The sequence below is a fragment of the Anguilla rostrata genome, chromosome 4, assembly GCF_018555375.3.
Source record: "Anguilla rostrata isolate EN2019 chromosome 4, ASM1855537v3, whole genome shotgun sequence".
In the NCBI taxonomy this organism is placed as follows: domain Eukaryota; kingdom Metazoa; phylum Chordata; class Actinopteri; order Anguilliformes; family Anguillidae; genus Anguilla; species Anguilla rostrata.
Genome location: NC_057936.1, coordinates 43,461,536 through 43,485,334, shown reverse-complemented (window position 1 = coordinate 43,485,334; position 23,799 = coordinate 43,461,536). Strand labels below are relative to the sequence as shown.

The 23,799-nt window shown below is 40.2% G+C and overlaps 1 protein-coding gene and 1 long non-coding RNA gene across 5 annotated transcripts in view; both read right to left on the bottom strand.

Annotated features, from left to right (window-relative positions):
• LOC135254139 (uncharacterized) overlaps window positions 1-23,799 on the bottom strand; it is a 159,722-nt gene that overhangs the window by 92,472 nt on the left and 43,451 nt on the right. The window lies entirely within an intron of this gene.
• LOC135254129 (MAP7 domain-containing protein 2-like) overlaps window positions 1-23,799 on the bottom strand; it is a 108,205-nt gene that overhangs the window by 79,704 nt on the left and 4,702 nt on the right. For 2 of the 4 annotated variants that reach the window (XM_064334106.1, XM_064334107.1), the window contains exons 2-7: window positions 15,088-15,195; window positions 9,023-9,153; window positions 7,926-8,050; window positions 7,137-7,381; window positions 1,183-1,333; window positions 917-1,097 (exon numbers count right to left, since the gene is read on the bottom strand). In XM_064334106.1, coding sequence (XP_064190176.1) covers window positions 917-1,097; window positions 1,183-1,333; window positions 7,137-7,381; window positions 7,926-8,050; window positions 9,023-9,153; window positions 15,088-15,195 — 941 coding nt within the window. The remainder of the gene's footprint in view (window positions 1-916; window positions 1,098-1,182; window positions 1,334-7,136; window positions 7,382-7,925; window positions 8,051-9,022; window positions 9,154-15,087; window positions 15,196-23,799) is intronic. The other 2 variants (XM_064334108.1, XM_064334109.1) reach the window with 2 other exon arrangements.

Sequence of the window (23,799 nt, the reverse complement as noted above, 5' to 3'; positions counted from 1 at the left end):
CGCTTGATAATAAAAATTACTAATGAAAACAGGTTGAGATCAATGATTAGTTTAAAGGAACGTTTTGCGCCCCACCAATTTTCAGCTCACCAGTAGCCGCTGACCTGGGAAATATTCAATCCTAGTTTAGCTGCTGACCAGCAATCTGCTAATTTTGTTCAAGCAATCAAAGTTGCTGTTAATAATAGCCGGCGTTCGTGGGGGCTGTTTATTCATCTCTCTTTAAAATGTTGCATAGATGAAATTACATGTTAATGAAATTACCTACCGCGTCCGCTTCCAAACAATCAAGACAATCAACAATATTTTTCTTATTGTGCCTGTGTATATAAACAACTGTTCCTCCTGAGTTTTTTTTTTTTTTCTTCGGATTTTTGATTGGTTGAGCGAGTAACTGGCTAGAGGGAACACATGGACTGAAGCATATGAAAAATGGACTGGATTGTCATCCACGCGTCCACCCCCAATTTAACCCCTGCCTTTATTCCTGTTTACAATCATTTACATAATGTGTTAAGAAATTACCAATATGTATGGGAACTGACAAAAAAGGTAACGCCTAAAATGTATTATTGCGGCGCCAAAAGGCGCAGTGAAACATTTTGGGTGCACCTAAATTATGTGCTGATGCACCTAAATGAAAAAGTTCCTTTTGCGCACCAGTGCAACCAATGTAAAAAGTTAGTCTGGAGCCCTGATAGAGAGTTTAGGTATGTATCCCAGTGATTGATGTAACTTCTATAAGGTAATGAATAAGAAGGGCTCCTGTAAACAGGTAATTTGCATAAATGTAAAATATCATGCAGATGTATCATGAACCACTGTAATAATTCACAGAATAGGGATATCACAGTTGAACACATATACAGCAGTATCGCAGTTGCATGCACAGTGAAGTACAGCATCATAACCTGACCTCTCTCTCCAGCTGTGCCTGCAACTCCATCCAACGATGCTCTCTTTGCTGTCTCTCCTCCTCTTCTTTACGCGTTCTCTCCTGCTCTTGCCGTTGTCGCTCCTCTGCTGCCTGACGCACCACCCCATCCTGCCGTATACGCTCCTCCGCCTGCTTCTTCTGTAGCTCCTCAGCCCTCATCCTGCATCATAAGGATGCAGTCATCACACAGACACACACACACACACACACACACACACAGATACACAATCACCCATCTTGCACACCTCTCTTCCACTTCCCGCTCAAGTCGCTGCTTTTCTTCCTGCTCTTTCTGCTGTCGAGCCTGACGGCGGCGCTCTGCCAGCAACCGTGATGCCTCCTCTGCGTCTGTTGTTCCAGCAACTGGCTTCCCTGTCAGTGTCACTGGTGATAGCTCTGTCACACAGAGACAGAGACAGAGAGTAAATGAGACTAAACGATGCTGAATTTGGGGATGGTGAGTTTAATTTCAAGTAAATTTGATTATGTGATTTTAAGAACTTTCTATAGAAGAGAGCACAGACCATATAAAATTCCCTTTAATTATTTTTTCCCACAAATTTTATTAGTATCCTTCACTATCAGTCAAAGCCTGAAATCTAAACTGGGCCATTTTAAGAACTGCTCTGATATTTTCTGGTCGCTGGTATTTTATGGCCGTTCACAAATTGGAAACAAGAATACCATAGAAACAGAGTTCTCAGATAGGACCACGTTATGTTCACACTCTTTTTTAAAAGGCATACTATGTAGCACACCTCTGTTGAGGACACAACCTTGAGCACAAGGAAAAATGTTAAGCAAAGAGGTGAGGTGGTAAGAGATATAGAAAGATATTGCAATTTTAGCAACATGAATGATTCCATATAGATGATCACAGTAAATAGGCAGTGTTATAACGATCTTTACACTGAGTGCACCCCTTAGCATGTGGGAACATTGTATGGTCATACCCTGTCGTGCTGATGGAGATTTTGTGTTTGTCTTCCTTTGGTATTTAGCTATTCTGGACATTTAGTTAGAATTTGGATGTAAACAAAGAATCTTATGAGGAATACGTAATATTAGCAGGTCATAAGTCTATCATAGCAAGCTAATACACTTGTAAAGTGATTGACTTTTTAATGAAGTTAGCCATAGCCTATCCAAATATTAGCTTCTTTATTTTCCCAAATACATACATAAATATGTATATGGTCATGGCTACGAATAACTGGTACTTTATGCAAATAAAGTAAATAAATAAACCTTCTCTGACCTGTTGTTCCAGCAACCTTCAGAATGCAGTTATTGTACATTGCTTTGGATAAAAGCACCTGCCCAATAAAATGTAATCTAATATTACATTGTTATATTTCTGAGGTATAGAGTCAGAAATAATACATTGATTACAGTTTAGCAAATATTAATTTAGCATCATTGTCTATAATTCAATGGAAACACTACAACATACATCATACAATTAGAATGTTTACTAACGCCGGGCACCCACCGCACGCGTCGCGTAAGCGTCGCGTAAGCAGCACGGCGAAGCAGCACGGCGCGGTGCGTAGCGTGTATCCACTGGTTCCGTTTGTGTCGCGCAAAGGCTTGCTTAAAGCTCTATATTCCTAGTAGCTCTCGCAGTCTGCAGTGGGATTACATAGTGTATTTCACGTTTGTTCACGACTGTTGATTATGGGTAAGTGAATACTTGGTGAGAGACCTTTTTCAGTCTGTTAATATGGTAATATTTTTTAACACATGTAAATACGTGAGAAAGTAAACGCTTTAAAGAATTACCATGAGCTTAAATCGCAACGTAGCCTACATAATAATCAATCTCAAACTGCATTCATTTATTTGCTTGGTTAACAAGCGTGCCAACTTTGTGAAGAATATGTAATGATCATAATAATAATAAATAATCCATAATCAACCATTGGGAATTCCTGTGTCGTCTTGTTATTCACGTCAAAACATTTATATGATCATATTTAGTAAAATCAGTTAATCGTCAAAAAGATAGCGTAACAGTTTAAACTTGAAGGGATATGAACACCACAACGTCATGAACACCGGAAGCTTTGAAGTACAAGTGCAATAAAGGCTTGCTTACAACTTCATTTATAAAATAGGTGCATTTTCATCGGCAAGACCACTAAATCTGATTTTTTAAAGCACTGTGGATTATCTGATTTTATTAACAAGCCCTTTTTGAAAGCACGGCGAACGAAGACATCGGAAAAGTCAAAGGCTGAGCAATGGTTGGTTAAAAACTACCTTCCAAAACTCGAGCTAACAAACCGCTGCTCGGTGCATTCACTTCTACATCATTCAATAGGCTACGTCTTTCTGTGGTGTATTTTCAAATTTACCCCGCCCCCTCCGCAAAATAAGGTAGCGAAACTAAGTTTGCCTTTTTCCCAGGTTCCAGTTTTAATTTTTTTTTTTCCTGCCAGGACAATAGAAAAACGAAAAAGCTTGTATTTTTTAGCTGCTTATAAAATATCTGGTTTTATCTTTCTCCACTACTGCAAGAGGGAACTAGGGACACACCCCCAGTAATATAAGGATGAAATATAAATCAGAGCATGTATACCTAGCATTTTAGAGCATATTTCTGTGTATAAACAGGGCATCGTGACGCGCGACAAGCCGAAAAAATAGAACAGAAGCGAAAAACTACGGTTCAGTTTGCTTGTGTCGCGCGAGCTTCGCAGCTGGTTCGCGACGCGTTCGCATCTGGTGGAGACGACGTCGCCCGCTGCCGTTGTAATAACAGTACTTCAACTACGCTTCAGTTACGCGCGTAATACACGCGTAGTGCGCTCGCGGTCGATACGCGTGCGGTGGGTGCCCGGCTTAAGTCACTGATTAGCAATTTTGTTAGCTATATTAGAGAAGTTGGCTACATGTAGCTAGAAACCATGCATGCTGTATTGAATTCAGTTCCCATGATTGAAATAAATGGTGGTGAACTACCGATTCCTAGGCAGTTAAGCTATGTTTTATCATCAGTGAACTCTAATGCGGACAGGAGTCTTTGTTAAGCCACGTTTCCATCCAGAGTACCCGGAACTTTTAGTCCCAGAAACTACTTTTCAAGGAACTAAAAGGTTCCTTCAGCCCATTGTTGTCTGCGTTTCCACCACGGTTTAAAGACCCGCGAAGATTAGACAAATTAGTCCGCTGACGTGATTTCTGATTTGTACGGACACATTAGCTAACGTTGTTTGGTAAGCTAATTGTGAGTTTAGGAATAACGTAAGGCAGTTATTTTGTATTGTTTTGTGAGTGTAGGATTACACATTAAGATTGTTGGATGTTTTGATGTCAATCACCCGTGGGAATTAAGCTTGTGAGTTTAGCCGGAGTTAACGTTAGCTACACTGTTACAGGCATAGTTTCGAGTGCTAGCTGTTAATTTGTATCTGTGTTTAAAAAATCCTAGTTGCTCTGTGGTCTGCCTGTTCATTATTTTGTCCATGCTGGTATTGGAAACTTTCTGTTGACTCTCAGTGTGACGTCTTATGAACGCCGGGCTGTCGTTCTGTGCTCTCTGCTCTATGCTTCTGACAAGCCGCTCATAAGCAGGGTGAGTAAAAACAAAATACGAGTTTTGCCCTGGTTAGGCTGTAGGGTTAGTTTGCCATTTAAAAGCTATTTGGTGAACTAAATTTGTTATTTTAGTTTGTTGTTTTCGTGTGACCACGGATGAATACGGGCATTGTGATTAAGATCCTCCCATAAAGTCACACGTGCAGGCGAAGCTCCATGTTGATGTGTCGAAGCACAATGAACAAAAAACAAACTGGTTCTCGGCTGCAGATTTTTTAAAACGAACTTTACCCCGGAACTAGGAACCTTTTGAGGAACTCAGTGTGTTTCCACTGCAGGGACTAGGGTCTAAATTAAGTTCCGGGGACATTATTTTACCCCACAAAAAGTCCCTGCTCGGGGGGTAGTACTCTCCAAAAGTACAGGAACTTTGGGGGTGGGGCTTGCAGCGCTGAACATTTCTGATTGGTCGAGTACTCGCAGCATTTTTTTGTGTTTATTTTCAGTCGCCATGTTTAAAAATATGCAGGCGCAAACGATTTATTTTCATAATAACAAATCAAACTTGTATGTTATGCGGCGCAGTAGCCTACTTTTGGTTATAGCCTGCCAACGTCTTGGAATTATAACGTGTGCTCTTCTGTTCTTTTCTTGCTTTAGTATTCGTTTTATAAAATGCTAAGCATTCGTGCTGGGACAGCATATTACGTACCAAAACATTCAAACGGATTAATTCGGTTGCTGAATATTTTCTTCCGGATTTTCTTTGTTAGCCCGTTGTAATTGACTCAAAACGTTTGATACAGTTATGTGAGGTATGCGGTAGTTCTGCATAATTAACATTGGTGATACAGTACAAGCAAACTGGAAATCACCTTCCGCACTTTTTATCCGGGTAAAATAACAGGTTAATTCTAGTAATCTTCCCTTTAGCTTTTTCAGACTGCCGTAATTTTACTCAATTTTACTGCCATTTTTCAATTCCACGAAAAGACCAGGAAGACTATGGACTAATTTATGGTGCATGGTTCGCATCTGGAGGGCACACTTCGCTGCTCGGCTAGCAGTAACTTCGAAGGAAAGCAAATGGTGGCTGTACCACTACTAATTTACATTTTCACGCAAGTCCGAGTTTTCGTTCTATTCTTGTCATTTTGCGATTAGCCTATATGGAATTGACGACGAGAAAGTAATAAAACAGCAAATTGTTTACAACGTGTGCATGTTTTCTGCTGTTGTTGCCAGTTATAGGCTACATATAAATGTGAATGCATTCTGTCGCTTCGGATGTCAAGACATGAAAGTGAATGTTCGCATAAAAACATAATGAATGTGTTTGAGAGGATATATAAAACAGTTACAATCTGACTATTGGCCTGTTATATCCTATTTGTCGCATAACAACGGTCCAAGTTCAACTACACACGACAGTTTTGCTTGACAACGGTAAAATATGCCCAAACGGCTGCAGAAGAATATTTCAATTCCAGGTGATTAAATCGATAAAAATCAATAAATACAAAAGTAACCATATATAGTCATTGTTGGTAACCCATTGTATATAAGTGGAATAAACCCCTCCGGGCTGTCCCGGTTATTAGAAAATAATGTACTTCTACTTCGGTGGTAGTATAGAGTTACAGAAGAAATCATATGACAGATGGACCGACGACAACGTCGCTTTTTCATACGTCAGTGGGCTAATTTGCCTAATCTTCGCGGGACTTTAGACCGCGGTGGAAACGCAGACAACCATGGGCTGAAGGAACCTCTTAGTTCCTGGTAAAGTAGTTCCTGGGACTAAAAGTTACGGGTAATTTTGGTGGAAACGCGGCTAAATTCAGTTCCCCTGATCAGAATAAATGTATGTTACTTACAGGCCCAACAGAAAACATGTCAACTCTGCCTTGCTTTTCATCCCCTTGGCGAACTTCAGCTGACACCACCGAGGAAAAGCAATTCCAATGTTGACTCTAGTTTTTGAGCCCTGACGGCGTGTATTTTTGCTTCACAGTACCTAGGCTTCAGGTACCAGCCATTGCAGCAGCTAACTAGCAACAAACAATTCGCTGGAATGTGATCCCAAACCATATGTAGCCACTCCCACCCCTCCCCACACAGAAAAGAGCACCATGCCCACAAATTTCCCGAAAACATTTTAGAAAAACAAATACAGGTAAAAGGTGCACAAATTCAGCAAAAGCATGTAAAGACTGAGATAGCTAGTGCATCATAGATATGCCTTTGCATAGTTTTAATAATATTTTTATGTTAAAAACCCTGCAATAGTATGCCTTTAAAAAAATGTATTTGTGCCCAATGGGGGGCTGTACATATCCAATTATCACCCTAATTTGGAATATCCCATTATCTGCAACTGAAGGGAGTGTTGAATGCTGCTTATTTTTCACACCGCAGACTACAGCTAAGCTAACACAGAGCCGAGTTGGAGGAAGACCTTTCACATGCAGCTTCAGAATGTAGTCCACAGGTGCCTGATCGAGCGGGGGTCACTAGACAGTGAGGAAATGCAGGCCCCTATCCGACTGAACCATCCTGTATCCTGGGTGACACAATCGCTAATTGCATGTGACACTATGTAAATACAGGTCACAGTCAGCACTGGCACATCTGGATTCTATCCGAGACCATGGCTCACCTGCGCCCTTTTCTACACTCAAGTCTCTACTGCTGGACTTTGGAATAGTCTTCTCAGGGGTATCAGACTTTGAAGTCTTCCTCTCCAGGGAACCATGACCTCTGATGTCCCGGGTACCCTTCTCTTCCTCCTCCCATTTCTTGTTGCTGTCGGCACCAGGGGTGGTGGCTCTGTGCCTCAAGGGGGAAGAGGGGTATTGCCCCGAAGTACAGGGTGATTGGGCACGGCTATTTGAGGATCTAACCCTGGAATGGCATGGACACCATCATCCTCAATGACATGCAAGTTCTCCAAACATCCTAACAATATCCAACCTCATTACTTAACAAGCTCATGATACCATTCTAACAACATTTTGATATCCTATTATTAATATCCTGATGAAACCCTAACAACATTCTAACAACATCCCTACAGCTTCTGTTGAATAACTAAAAAGCATGCTAAAAAGAAACTGACAGCCTTTAAATGCACTAAAGCCTAAGGCATAACTCTGCCATGAAACTTCCAAGAACAATTGGTTAAAAATAGAAAATCTTTTGACTGAGTGCTGACTGTAAACTGCCAACTATGGCTTACAGTCCTAAGAGGCAGCACATACTTGGGTGTATAATTTCCTTTGATGGGATTTATGGTGGCAGGTTTATTTATCATTGTCCATGAGTGACTGCTCTGGCCGATGAAACATCTGCAGTCAAAAACTGTCCAATAAAATGACTGAACAAAACTGACTGGTGAGTTGTAAATGGCCTCTTCACATAAAAAAATGAACAAATGAGAAATAAAAACCTCCTTGGTCTGCTCTGGGCACGAGGAGAAGAACCACGGGAGGGCGTGGCCGGGGACTCTGCTCGTCTGGCTGGTGCCGTGCATACAGGAGAGACAGCACCTCTTACTTCACCTGGTATGTCCCTCTGAGAACAGAAGGCAGATACTTCTCAGTGTGGTGCGTGTGTGTGTGTGTGTTCTAGCACAGGGTGGTATGGCTGTGTGTGTATATGTAAGTGTCCTAATTCTTCTCATTTGTACTGTATTTGGCTGAACCTCTCAAACCTAAAAAAGTAACTTTTCACTGGATTTCCTGTTCCTATTTCTACCCACAACATGAAGTAAATATGCATCTGCGCTAAACATTGAAACAAACATGGATATACGTCATATGAACATCCAGAGCAGGGTGCTGAAAAATATGGTGCAGAGAGACAACAAGGGTCTGTGTGTGATAATGATATGGTGATGTCACATGCTGAGAAGTTGCCTAGCAACCAGCTCTTTGCATGATCCCAGACCTGAAGCATTGCACTACACAGCTGGAACTAAATTTTAAATCTAAACTAAATGTTTTTCAGTCATCAGGAACCACTAATCAAAGTACAGCCATAAATTGTCAGCTATTCCCTGCAGGGAGATCTGCCCCTGATGAAAGGAAATGGCACCAAGCACAAACAGCAAGATACTCCTCTACATAAAATCCATTACTCCTGTACACAGTATACACACTTGCAGCACTGTGTTAGTGAGTTAGTGAGGGCAGCAAAGTAGTATAATGGGAAATAGTAATCCAAAGATGGTACATGTAGGTTCTATTCTCAGCTGGAACATTGCCGTTTTACCCTTAAGCAAGGTACTTTAACTGAATTGCATATACATCCAGTTGTATAAATGCAAATAATGAAAAATCGCATTAGCTATGGATAACAGCATCTGCTAAATGTCAGCATTGCACTGCCATGTACTGTACATACTGTGACTGTAAGCCAGACTGTAGTGCATATTTACATTGTGTCAGCTGTACAGTGCAGTACACTTGGACACAGCATATTTGATAATAATCAAACTGACACTCATGCTGTGAAGAGTGAGGTATCCTGGAAGGGGGGACCGACCTGAGGTATTTCAGGGGGAACAGCAGTGCCCACAGACTCCTTGGACAACCCTTGGGATGAAATGCTGGTCTTCCCCTGATCCAGGTGACTCAGTGGAGCTCTATAGGGGGACCTGTGGGGGTTCTGGGATGCTACAGAAGGACAGAGATAGGACACTTTTAGGGCAGAGTCACAAAAAGAAAAGTTTAGGACAGTACATGGAGACAGGGAGGACAAGTTGGATGAATTAGAAAAACAGAGGGAGAAAAAATCCAACCAAAATAATTCCCATTTGTTCAGCTCTGCCCTGACTGCCCCATCTCCAATACTTAACCCACCCCTGCAACATAATCAACACTATAACTGACACCACAACCTATCCGACCCCCACACCCAAACCAACACCATAACCTACACATGCACCATAACCAACAACAGAACCGACCCTTGCACAAAGCCTACACATGCAAAATCACCACCACCATAATGTACCCCACACCATAACCAGCACCATGATAATGTTTCGCAGCAGTCTATAATTCCAGACAGACATTACATGAACTTGAGTTTAAGGTTGAAAAATTTGTCTTATAACCAAAATAATCTGTGCCACAATCAGTAATAAACTGTAATACAATTTCAAGTTTCTTCTTCTTGTTTACACACAATTCCTGTAACAAAATCCAGTGTCCTTAAAGTAGGAAATGCTTGATACGATTTGACTTAAATAAGACACCACAAACACAAAGAAAGCAGGATTCTGGGCATTTCCACAACCCACAGCCACATCCAGAGTGCAGCCTACACCTGCAGTCCATAAGCATTAAAACAGCGACAATTTTTGCTGCTTTGACTCTGTACTCCAGGACATTGGATTTAATATGAAACAATAAATATGAGAAGTGCACATGGTCAGCTTTCATTTAAGGGTATTCACTGTACATCAGTGGCGGCTGGTATAGCGATCACTTTTCAATAATGTGTAGCAGTGGTGGCTGGTGCCTCAAAAAATTGGGGAGGACAGGAAGAAAACCAACCCACAGCATCATGTTTTACACTTGTTGGCTACTTATCTCTACTTTCTTATGTTCAAGTTATGTTATGTTATTATGTTCAAATGAAGCAATAATCCAACTAGCAACCTAATGCAAACTTACTATACAACTAAGGTAAGTAATGCACCCGAAGTTTATCCCCATCTTCCATAAGGAACAAGTATCATATTATCATTTATCATTGGCTGAATACTTGATTCTGATTGGTCCAAGGGTGGGCATTATTTCTCAGTAAAGGGACACCTCGGCCATTTAACAGTTCTAAAATCAGTGTGCTACAAAATCCAGCATTCTAAAGCAGTTTAAACAGCAACATTATTCTTTCGATTTTGAATTGCTGTTACATCGCCTCCCCTTTTCAATGTCCAATTTCACAATTGATGGCAACGTTGAATCACATTTCTAGTTACTGTTGCTAGCTTTATTTACGGTTGCCAGTCATCGCGCAAATCGGAATCGTCCCTTATTTGGACAGAAGAATAGGCGTTCCGCATTTAACTCATGGCTACGGGACGCATTTTCATCCGTATGTTTGTGAACGATTGCGTTTATAGTAACCGCTGTTTTGAACACAATTCAATAATTAGCTAGCTAGCTAGCCGGGATAACAAGCATGCTGTGAGACCATTCTGACCTAACCAAGAATTTTAATATTGGCTAGGTGACAAGTGATGGCGAACCTGTCATAAAGCTAGCTGGCATTCAAAACCCGTTTCAGAGGGTCTTAGAAAAACGTTATGTCTACATTGCGTGACCACATCATTTAAAAAGTAGGGAGGGAGATGGATTTGATTGACTTATGGTTGCATGCAGTTTTATTAAATAATGTAATGACAAAAATGACCAAAATTGGTGCTAACTGTATGGTATAAAACGAGAAGGAACAATTTTTCCTTGATAGAATCATTGTTTTCATAGAATTAACGACCAGAGGTTTTGCTTAACAATGGTGCAAATGGAACTACCAACCAGAGTTTTGCTTGACAATGGTAAAATAATATGCCCAAACGCCCGCGGAAGAATATTTCACTTTCAGCTGATTAAATCGATAAAAATCAATAAATATAAAAGTAACCATATATGGTGTTGGTAACCCGTTGTATAAGTGGAATAAACCCCTCCGGGCTGTCCCATTATTGGAAAATAATGTAGCCTAGCCTACTTCAGGGCTGGTTAAGCGACCCTCCATTATTTTCCAATAATGGGACATCCCGTCGTGGTTTATTCCTTACATATCATATTACAACACAAAGGATGAATATAAAAAGGGGCCAGGTGAACGAGAGAGAAAGACACATCTAATCACTGCGGGCTCTGGATGTGAATGAATGTATCACTAGAATTAGCATTTTTGAACATGATTATCTGTGGAGTTGGTCGTCCAGCAGCCTTGATCCTCACCTGCTGCTTAATCCAAACTCTGGAATGGCTGTGACAACAAATAATCCATAAAATGTTCTTCCCCATCCCACTCTCTGCGTCTGCGTCCATGCCTCTCTGTGACCCCCTCACTCACGCTGCCGTTAATTTCCTCGTTAGCAACAGCAGCACCACTCTTCTCAAAATCCATTCTCGCCGTTAGTTAGCTCAGTCCTTCAGGGCTGCTACAACAAGCTAACTGTTGCATTGGTTAACGCAAGTAGCTAGCTACTGCTCGGTAAATAAGGGAAACGTAAATCTGAAAAAAGAAAATTTGGACAACCTCCTCTGCCTCTATGGACCAGCCTCTTCTGGTTGAAAAGGCTTAAATAAAATGTAATTTTTTAGTGATGTGTTTTAAAAGTAGTTCACAATTTGCACGTTATAATACAATACAGTGGTAGAGAATTGAAGATGAAATTTGAAAATCATCATTGAACCAACACGATGTCAATATTGTATTTTGGTTGTTGATTGGTTAGGGAGGACGTCCTCCCTTGGAGCATCATTTTACGTGATTTGGCCAATAACAGATTAGCATGAAAAAAAATTAAGTACATTAAATTGATATAAGAGATCCCGCCCTAAGGAGGACAGCAGGAGCCTGTCCTCCTCTGCCCCCGACCACCGCTTCACACAGACTGCCCTTTCCCCTCTTGCCTGCCCTGCAGGTGTTGCTGTTGAAGCATTTTAATCAGAATTTCAATAATGGATTTTTTCCAAAGAAGAGATAAAAAATATTTTATAAATGATACTGAGATTTGGTAATGGGTTATTTCAACCAATTACTCTTTTTTATATTTTGATCTCCCTCTTGCCTCTCAAAAATAGAGGAGGAGCAACCTCCTCTGCCTCTATGGACCAGCCTCCTCTGCTGTACATCCATTTCGGGTAATCCATGTAGTAATTACAGCCCTTTGTATGTTCTCCATTTTAGGGGGCCAAATATAGTTGGACAAATGAACAATCTTAAAGTCATCATATTTAGTACTTGGCTGCAAATCCTTTGCATTTGATGACTGTCTGAAGTCTGTGACACATAGACGATCACTAGACACTGGGTATCTTCCTGAGTTTTATTGTCAGGTTGCACCAACTTAGCCTTGAAACGTCTACAACTTGTACAGAATGCAGCTGCTAGGGTCCTAACTAGAACTAAAAAATGGGAACTGGACATCAGTCCAGTGCTTAGAGTAAATCTCTTCACTGGCCGCCTGTCAAATCTAGAATCAACCAAAAGATCTTGCTGTTAACATATAAAGCTCTAAACGGTCTAGCCCCTGAGTATCTTAGTGAGTTACTTATTCCTTACTCTCCTCCAAGATTACTTTGTTAACAAGATGCTGGTTATGTGAAAATTCCATGTGTATCTAAAATTACAATGTGGCACCTTCTCTCATAGAGCTCCTGTCTGAACAATCTCCCTATGTCTTTCCAGGCTTCAGACACACTCTTGTGTAGGCTTGAAACGTACCTGTTTAGTCAGTCCTATAGTTAGCCATTCATATAGCCCAAAATCCTGTTAAATGGTCAAGTATAATCACAGAGTCTATGAAATTAAACACAGATGTCTGGGCACAGTAGGGAGCTACTGTCTAGCTGGCATCAATGAAGCAGACACGCTAGTTAGCTTAGCCTCAAGTGTCACTGGCCCTACAGAGTTCACACACTAGATAGATTAGCATCAAATGTCAAGCTGGCCTTAACCTTATCTTCTCTGTTTATCTTTCCATGGGGCTCCCATCCCTTATCTCGCCCTGAGTTCAAAGACCGCTCCAGCCTGTTTCCTCAGCCTGAATCCATGCGATCACTCCTGTCCTTCGCTCCATGGTCATGGACTGCTTCAGTCCTGTTCCTCCCCTGACCATGTCTTGACACTGTCTGGAGCTCCAGATCCATTATCCGGCTCCTTTAAACAGCACTATTCTGAACCATACTATTTGATCTTCTATTATTCCTGTTATCTTTCACCTCAGCTATATCCTGCTTAACTCATTTTATTTGCGGTCTGCTACTTTACATCAGGCTGGCCAGTGGAGGTTGGGCTCCCCCTCTATAGCCGGGTTCCCCTCGATATTTCTTCCCATTGGGGAGTTTTTTCTCACCACCGTGTGAGGGTTTTCTCCCCACTGGGAGTTTTACAACTTATGTACTTGCTATTTGGGGGTTCAGGCCTGGTGCTTTTTGCTCTGTCTCTTGCCTTGCTACTTCATAAGGTGCCTTTGTGACAGTTCTTTGTAAAATGCGCAATACAAATAAAATTGAATTGAATTGAACTGACGTGCTACCAGGCCTGTAATACAGCCATATTCAGTTCCTGTTTGTTTTGTTCCTGCCTATAATCTTGTCTTCAGCAAGTGAAACATATGTTCAATCAGATTCAGGATGGGTGATTGACTTGGCCAGTCAAGAAAATTACATTTTTTGGCCCTGAGGACTCCTTGGTTGCTTGGTATGTTTGGGGTTATCGTCATGCTTCAAGGAAGCGCTATCAAATGGTTTCTGAGGCATTTGGTTGGCTCTGAGCAGATAAGATTTTTCTGTACACTTCCAAATTAACCCTGCTGTTACCATCAGCAGTCACATTATCATAAAGACAAGTGCCAGTGGCAGCCATACATGCCCAAGCCATAACACTACTTCCGCCATGTTTCACAGATGAGGTAGTATGTTGTACATCACATCATTTTTTAATGTATGTTTTAGCAAACTCTAACCTGACCATTCTGTTCATCTGGCTTAACAGTGGTTTGCATCTTGCAATGAAAGCTCTGAGGGTATGCTGGTGTAGTATTCCCATTATTGTAGCCTTTAACACATCTTACGTCCACATCCTGGAGTGTTCTTGATCGATTTGCCAGTTTTAAAGTGGTTTTTGTTAGCCACTACAGTGGCCTTCCATAGTCTTCCAGGTAGTTTGCTATTACTGAGCTCACCAGTGCATTCTTGCTTCTAAATACAGACATCCAATGTTTTAGCTATGTCTCTGGTTGATTTATTCTTATTTTTTCTTATGTTGTTAGTGTTAATCAGTTTAACCACCAGGGTCCAGGTTGAACTATGCGGTTGTTCCCTGTACTTGGACCGGTACTTCTCTCTAGGGGTTTCGTCATTCTTGTTCCTGGTTATGGTTATACACTTTGTTGTACGTCGCTCTGGATAAGAGCGTCTGCCAAATGCCTGTAATGTAATGTAATAATGTAATGTAATTTTTCAGACTCACAATGGCCTGCTTTTTTAAAAGCATATAATTTCTTTGGTCTGCATATTGAGAGACAACAGCAACAAATGCAAATGCCACACCTAAGAATCAACTCCAGACTTATTGTTAGCCTCCTTTTTTCAATTGGGCATCACCAATCCTGCCTGAATTGGGAATGTCCAATTCACAAACTAAGCGTGGTCATATACAGCTCCTGCTGCCAGCTCGGGAGAGTGATGACAATTCGTTATTCTCCTCTGAAACATGCAGTGTCAGCCAGCTGCTTCTTTTCAATCACATGACACTTACCTACATCATAAACACAAAATTTAACTGCATAACCCACACCACGTCATGCACACATGCAAACACACATATGCACTTGAATTAATTATTATGGCGTAACTTGCCTCTTGCTCCAGTATAGTCTGTGGGTGTGGAGGAGGATGACAGGCTTTTCCTGATTGTAGGGTCGAAGGCTTCGGGTAGAGCTCTGGCAGCCAGTGACACAAAATCATCTGCAGCAGAGAGATGCAGAATGATGGAAAAGATTACATTCAGGAAGTGGTCAGGGAGAAGCGGGAGAACTTCCAGATTAAAACATATACAGCACAGTGCAGGAGAGTGGAGAGTAAAAACATGTAAATGCAAAGACAGGGAGTTCACCAACTGTGTGTGTGTGTTGTGGGGGTGGGGTCTGACTATGATGTTTTGTCTATCTGGGGGATGAAGGATTGTTTTTCATTGCTGGGGGGAGGGCAGAGTTTCCTAATGATGCTCAGTAGAACACCAACAGGGTGGTGTAGTTCTGTCTACTCATCACATATATGACATAGAATGTATGTGTTAAAATGTGTGTGTGTGTGTGTAGGTGTGTGCATACTGCATCTGAGTGTCTCTGTAGAGCAAAAAAATTATATAATTGTTAGGGAAATCCTGGAGGGGTTTGGCACTGCCCTACCCTTTCATCTGATCCGCTGAGGATAATACACTCTACTGTATAAAGAGATGCCGTGGATATGCAGCTGTACTGAATCAAGAGAAACAGTGGATATTCAGCTGCACTGTATGAAGTGAAACAGTGGATATTCAGTTGTACTGTATGAAGTGATGCAGTGGATATGCAGCTGTACTGTATGAAGTGATGCAGTGGATATGCAGCTGTATTGTATGAAGTGATGCAGTGGATATGCAGCTGTACCGCATGAAGTGAAACAGTGGATATGCAGCTGTATTGTATGAAGTGAAACAGCAGATATGCAGCTGCACTGTATGACGTTAAACAGTGGATATACAGCTGTACCATACAAAGTAATGCAGTGGATATGCAGCTGTACTATATAAATTGAAACAGTGGATATGCAGCTGTACTGTATGAAGTGATGCAGTAGATATTGGGATGGCAGATATTCCCTCCCGCCTAGTTACACCTTGGTGGGGCAGCATGCCCCATACCTATACAGATACACATGTCCACACAACAAAGCTCCAGACTTATCAGATTTTGAGTTTTCTCCTTCTCCTTCTTATTATTTTTCCTGCCTGATTACACCATCAAGGCTCCGAGCCCACAAATAATATGTCTCCCCATTGGACATTTCAGCTACATCAGCCAATCAATACTTCGAATGCGCACGCAAAAGTACATAAATACTAGTGTGCTCGTTTAAAACAGCCACATTTTAGTGATCTTATATCTCTTTTTCTGTTAGCTCACCAGGTAGTGCGTCTGCCTGTGACATTTTTGCATGATTGAAAAGAGACGTTTCAACCTGCCTCGGACTCATGAAAACCATTCTTTTCACTCATTAGACTGCCTTGCTGGGTAAAAATCTAAATAAAACATTAAAACTTTTGCATCTGTATAATCTCTGCGGGAAACTAATTAATATTTCTGAAATACACATACAATACACCCTCACTTTATACAGTTAACTTTCACTATACCTTGCTTACGACACTACAGACTGACTGTATAACTACTGCAGATAGTCATGAAATTAATGAGCACTACATTCAGCATTGCACTTCAGTTTGGTAGGTAAAGTTACTGGTCATATAGAACCTGCCGCAAGATGCTGACGGCAGGTATGTCACAGGGGTTCTGGGGTGGTAGTGTAATCACAAAATAAGAAAAAAAGTTGGATAGTGGCTGCATGCAATGTTATTAAGAGAGAACGGTTGGACTCATTCCGCTCCACACGTCACATATAGGCTACTTCATCGCGTGCAACATGTCTACAATTTTATTAAGCAAACCCAAAAATGGCATTTATTCACAAAATACTATTTCTTCTTTCAGTCTACTCAAAAATAATGCATACAACCACTAGCCAACATTTTGTGTGTCTGTGTGTGTGTACTACATTTCTATATGTAGTTTAGTGTTGGGCAGAGCTACTAGCTTACGTTTTCCATTACCATGAGTGTACTTTCTATTTCTAAAATCAAGTACTGTAACAGCTCTTGACTTGGATAAGCAAGACGCAGAGAGTCTCAAACTGATGCTTCACGGTTTATTTCTCCATCACGTTATCAATCACTGTCTCAGGCACCGTGAAAACTATAGAAAGATGTACAAAAATAATATCAATATTTATCTACAGCTTCACACATTAGGATTAAACTCATTACATAAGGCGATTGACAAAGAAAGTGAATTAAACATAGCTATTAGAAACACATCTGACTTTATAAAACAATATTATTACCAGTTGGGACATGAACAGGCTACACTTTAATACATCAAATATTTAAATTACTTTCTATGAACAAAAAATAAACATAAAATACATTTAAATTCATACAAAAGAAATAATCCATTGCCACTCGATAAGTTAGCATTCATTGCTGCTAATAAGAGAGAAGTAATCCATTTCTACTATACTAGCTAGCCTGCATGTTGATAATGTGAACAAAAATGAAGTAGAGAAACGTTTCCATCCACTTCCAACAACTCACACCTAGACGGTTTCTGAAGTAATGGCAATTAGGCTACTTTACATACCTCATTCCACTGAACAAGGGCGTTAAAGTTACAATCTCAAAGATTTCCTTTTCGTTCTCTTTGGCGGTACCAATGGCGAGAAGCGGTAATTGCAGGTGTGTTTCTGGACCTCACTTCCCATAGATCCAACCGGATCCAATGTCGCCTGTGTGACTTCAGTCAGTTGGCACCTGGGCCACGCCAACTATTACATTTATTATTTACTGAATAAAACACAGTTGTTATACAAGCAACATTATGTACATAGTCATTCATTGTCTAACATTAGGCTAACTTGAGCTGTCTTTACACTGCCGAGCCGGGTTAAAATGCTGTAGCAGACCTGGGGTAGAATTCGTGATGATCAATTTCCACAAACTTTCTTTATCCACCTTTTGCTCGGTATGAACATCTTTACACTGCAGAGAAGAATTCGCAGGATTCGCTGTGTTTTGTGCAATTATGTATCTCGTGCACAATAAGTCTTTTTCGTGAATGATTGTTGTGTAATATTTTTGAAACAACTGCCTTGTTGATTCTGGTTTTGCTAGCTAAACTGTTCGAGAATAAAGCTGAGCTGGGTGTTAAATTAGCAATCAGAACAAGAAGAATAAAACAAAAACAAAGGCGATTTCATCAAAATAGGGCATCAAGGCTGAAGGAACATATGAGGAAGCGTAATAAAATAATAACAACGCTAATCCATACTGCCGTATTCTTTTATTTAGTTTTCTCCGGCTTGACATCTTTACACATAAATCAGACCCGCTCTGCTCCACCTATACCCCGGCTTTATTCCGATCAATATATTGATGAACTTGATGGCAATGTAAATAACGATAACGTTAAGGCCAGTTCAGATCAATGATTCGCAACGAGACGAAACGGTTTTAGAATGTTGCAGAGAAAATTGCAGCGGTGTGAACTGGTTAGTTGCAGAGCGTCTGAAGCTGTTGCCTAGGGTCCCAAAAGACCCACCTTGTCAAATGGCTAAGTGCAGTTTTAGAACGTTTACAATCAGACGTCTTGGAATTTTGCTGGTTGCATCCAGTCTTGTTGCGAATCATTGATCTGAACTGGCCTTTAGTTAGCTACATTGCAACATTGCAACAAGGTAGCATTGCATTTGATAGACGGTTTGCGAGGTCGGTACCGGTTGGTAGCGTTAGCTAGCGTTTTTTCTAATTGTTAGCTGACATTAGATTGTGTTAATTACATTAGCTAGCTAGCTAACGCAACGTTACCTGATATGAGAGATGGATACTGTGCGCAACGTTGTCTAAACTAATGTTGCCTTTATTGACATGGTCCGGTAGCTAGCGTTAGCTGTGAAAATAGCTATGTAACGTTACATTGTCATCAAATGTAATACGAAATCTACATCAACAAATAATATGACCTCTCATGTTACACAAAAACTTATTAGGGTTCCATAACCCCCCCCACCTTTAACGGTAGCAGACACCAGAAAAAACAGTAAGCCACTCACACACAGATGAGTTGAAGAGCAAACCTGTTGCGTTAGCTCCGCCTACCCTCTCTGGCGGACCAGCCACTGATGGGTGATGGAAAATGCGTCACTAACTATGCGCCGCTTGTGATTTTTTTCCCGGGAATGTCGCCACAGACACCCAGTTCTTTAATCATAAATTATTATAATAATAATAATATAAATTAATATAATAATAGGCTCAATCACCATTGTGTTACCTAATTCAGCGATAGATAGTGACTTAACAGACATTTATTGAAATTAAAATCTTCGAGATTATTACTTTAATCCAAGGATTTACAAATCGTTTTCTCCTGTTTTCAACTCAGGATAAGTTGGCATTTCTTTTATCCTTCTCTTATGTTTTTCCATTCTGATCTCGCCATGATAATGGCGCAAAATGCGGCATGTCGTAAAACTAGCATTTCAAACAGGGTTTCCTCTTTCATCTCTGCACGGACTATCAATCACTCTAACAAAGTACGTCTGCCACCCTTTGGAAAGGACAGGTAACTGCACGGAGTTGAGTTGCCCAAGTTCAAACTGATAATACACAACTTTCTCAAATAGAATGAAAACAACAGCTTGCAAAAGGAAACGTGTAAACAAGTGAAAATATTAATTTGTTATTATAAACCACTCTAAACTCAATTCTCTCATATTATAGAACATTAAAGTAAACCTGTCAAATAGCAATGGAGGTGAGGTAGTTTGGGATCTTTGAAATTATACCAGCATGAGTTAGCGGTCATTTACAAGTACCTACAATTGTAGGCTAGCAGTATTGGCATAAAAGTACGTTCGTTAGACCACCATCATTTCTTCACTACGAAAATCACATTTAAAACCCCATTGTCCATCGGATATTGAAAGCAAAACCTGAACTACACCACATCGTTTCACCAACATTATTTCCTTGCACCAATTGCACTGGCAACGTTTGTTACTATCATGCACAATGTAAGCCAAATTGTATGGAAACCTGTATTGGATTAAAAGTTAATTCATTACGCCAATTTCATATCTGGACAAAATCCCAGTTTGCATTCACACCAAACGTACCTGTCTGTCTGGCAGAAGCCGTAGGGAATGGGAGGAAAACGGCAAGAATTTCACATTCTTTAACAAAACACGCCGATCTACCATCATGGCCTCTATGATCAACGTACTGGCCACCCCTGACATACAGCACACTTTTGTTTCTTTGTCATTCATGGTCAAGAGAAAATTCTTGAATCCATGCTTATGTTTCTTTCATCCACAATTTCTGTTACCATGCATGTATGTGTATGCATGTCTCTCGAAGTCTACATTTATATATGAATTCCTGTTATCACTACTACTGTTACTATTATAACTCATAAAAAACACAGTACAAAAAGATATATCTGATCAAAAACACTTTTCAACATACAAAAATGCCAAGTTACTAATGCATACAAACCACTATCTAAGTCATTACTTCAAATCTACGCCTGCCATTAAAAGTCAAAATTGTGCCAAGTTACATGAAACAATATTGGTAATCTTAGTTGACACACATTAAACAAGCTGTATTCCACAGCAATGCTGCCCAAGGTTTCCTAAATTATTTCAAGTAATTTGGCCCTGTGTTTCTTAATCTTACCATGTGAACACAATGTTCTCATTCAAACTTTGTGTCACATCAAAGTCTCTAATAACGAAAATTGCCTCATGCATGGAATTTATGTGAGTGAATGGCCAATACCTACAGAAAGGATATTCCTCCAGAAAGGAAATGTTTATAATTTGTTGTCAAGTTCATTTTACAAAATGTATGAGTCCTTGTATATTTGCACTTTCAAATAGATACTGATTGTACAATATGTACTGTACATACATACACACACACACATATATGCAATACTGCATTATCCCCATGAGGACATTTCCCTAGCAGGATTCACATTTATAAACACACATTTATACCAATACACATACAATTATTCTCACTACATAAGGGGAGGGGGAGGGGGGGACATAAATACAGATATAAAGTACAAATTTTGAGGCCTATTACATACATATAGAATCTTACAAATGTTTACAAATGTCACTTATGTTTGCCCCAGTAATGCACTCTCTGCTTCTATACGCTTCTATATCAGTACTTTTAATGGTAGGCGTAGATTTGAAGTAATAGCTTATAGATAGTGGTTTAAATGTGTTACTAATTTGGCATTTTTGTATGTTGAAAACATGTTTTTAATCAGATAACATATTACTGCAAGAATCTTTTTGTCTCTCTGTTAGCTAGTGCGACACCAGCGGATGCCAGTAGATGGCAGTGGCCGCCGGTCACTGTGACATTCGGAGGCACAGGACGTCTTGCTTGGTAGCAAGCTTTGCTAGAATATTAGCAACAAGCTAAGTGAGATGAGAGCGAGTGTCTGCATATGTGGTCAGCTAAATGCTTTTATGTTTAATTTGCAGGTAAGACCATATGAAGCACAAATTTTCAATAGTTTTAGTATGAGTATGAATTCGTGTTGCCTTTACATGCTTATACATGAGAATGTTGTACCATAATGTTGGTTAAACTTGTAAGAAATATAACTAGCGTGTGTACTAGTGGCTGGTTATATTGTTGTTCACATGGTTAGTTAGCTATGATACAGTGGGTTCTTAACAAACCATGTTAGAATGCTTGTTTGTGCATTGTAAAAACAGGGCTTAATTACTTTTAATGACATGAACAACTTCTGTTAGAGAAAAAGAGTGCGATACATAACAGTATTGTCACATGCTTGGTAGCAAGCTTTACTGAAATACTAGCAAGCGAAGCAAGCGGAAAGCAAGTGTATGCATATGTGGTCAGCTAAGACCTTTTGTTTTGTTTGCAGTGAAAAAGAACTGCTTCTTTTCATTAAAATATGTGGCACCGGACAGGGCCGTGCACAGACATTTTGGAGGGCAGGGCCTCAATTGAAAAAAAAGGGCACCCTCCACCCCCCACGCACCATCCCCACTATTTACATCCAGATATTGCCACATGACACCGCGTTCATAATCACACAGTATGTTCATAATATGGGCTCGGTGCTAGAGTGTTCCTTGATCTTTTAGATGGCATGTTTACATTTATTTATGCCTGCCATCTTCCATGCTGTTCTACTCTTATACTTTTCCTTACTGAGGAAAAGTCAACAGCTAAAACAATGCATGCCATCATTTATAGGTGAGTACTCTAACCATGGATTTTCAGAGTACCACATCTTCTGGAAGGACCGTCTCTGTATTTTTTCGGGTATACCATATCGGGTTGGCAGGGCCCACATTGCAGCACATAGCAATATAGCTCTCACTGTACTTGATGCCAAACTTCTCAGCATGGGCAGGATCTGTTGGATACTACAGAGCAGCTAGCTTTGCAACGGCCTCCTCTCCTTCATTGACAGCAGGTTGTTCTTGCTGGTACCCTTCTGTGGCCTCCTCCTGCACTACAGTGGCTCCTCCTGTCTCCATTACATCCTCAGAATAGTTCATTTCTATGGCTGCTCCTGGAGATTCTGCTGCAGCTTCTGAAATTTCTATATCACCTGTAGTTGGCTCTTTATCAGGTGATGACAAATCAGAAGCATCTTTTCTGGTACTGTCACCCTCTCTACTGCTAGCTGGCCTTATCCATGAATGGAGGGAGCTGCTACCCAGGGCTGCCTGCTGTAGCTCCCTCTCTTTATTTTTCCTTAATCTCTCTTTTCTTGGCATTGCACTGCAACCAGCAGATGAACAAAATTAATTATTTGCATGTTCACCATTAACCGGACCAAAACAGCAGCATAGTATAAAATTTACTGACATGCATAGTGACTTGGAAGAAGTTTTACCTGTTTGGCTCACTATGAATACAACTTATATTAAAAAGTAGACCAATGTTGTTTTTTGTCTTTGTTTACATTTTATAAACTTCTGGTTTTTCAGAATGAAAGCAAGTTAATGAAAGTGCACTGTTCTGACCAGGAGCACAAAAAGATTAGGCTAAAATTGAATGGTGATGGAGACATTGCATTGAAAGCAACCTACAGACATTATGAGAACGTGATTCAATATCATTTAGACATTACTTAGTGCAGTCAAAATAAATTTTATAATATTTTAAGGCAAAAAACAAGTGTAACTTTAAGTAAGATTAGATAAGCTGTGCCACTCTGAAATGCCTGATTTTAGGATTTTATAACTTCCATCTGTTTTCATGTCTTGTGTCATTTTATTATTCTGAGTGTATTTGCGAAATACAGTAGTTACAGCTGCATGATTTAGTAACACGTTTTGTGCAGGACAAGAGAGGATAAATCACACAGCATGATCACAAACATGCTCGCACGGCACGCATTCACTCACACACACAGGCGCGCAAGCACACACACGCTAAACAGACTGTTACATGTGGTACCTCTATGCTTCGCATATGGCAGATAGATCTTTGATAATGGCCATCGATAATAGAATGTTGGATTTCATTTCATTATAAATTTGTATTTAGTTTAGACAGAAAAAGGTTAAGAAGCGTGTGCTCAGTTGTAAAAAATAAATAAATAAAATTTTAAAAAATAAATAAATAAAAAAATTCTAAAATGATTTTTAAAAAATAATACTTATATTTTTTTCATGTCTGTGACATAT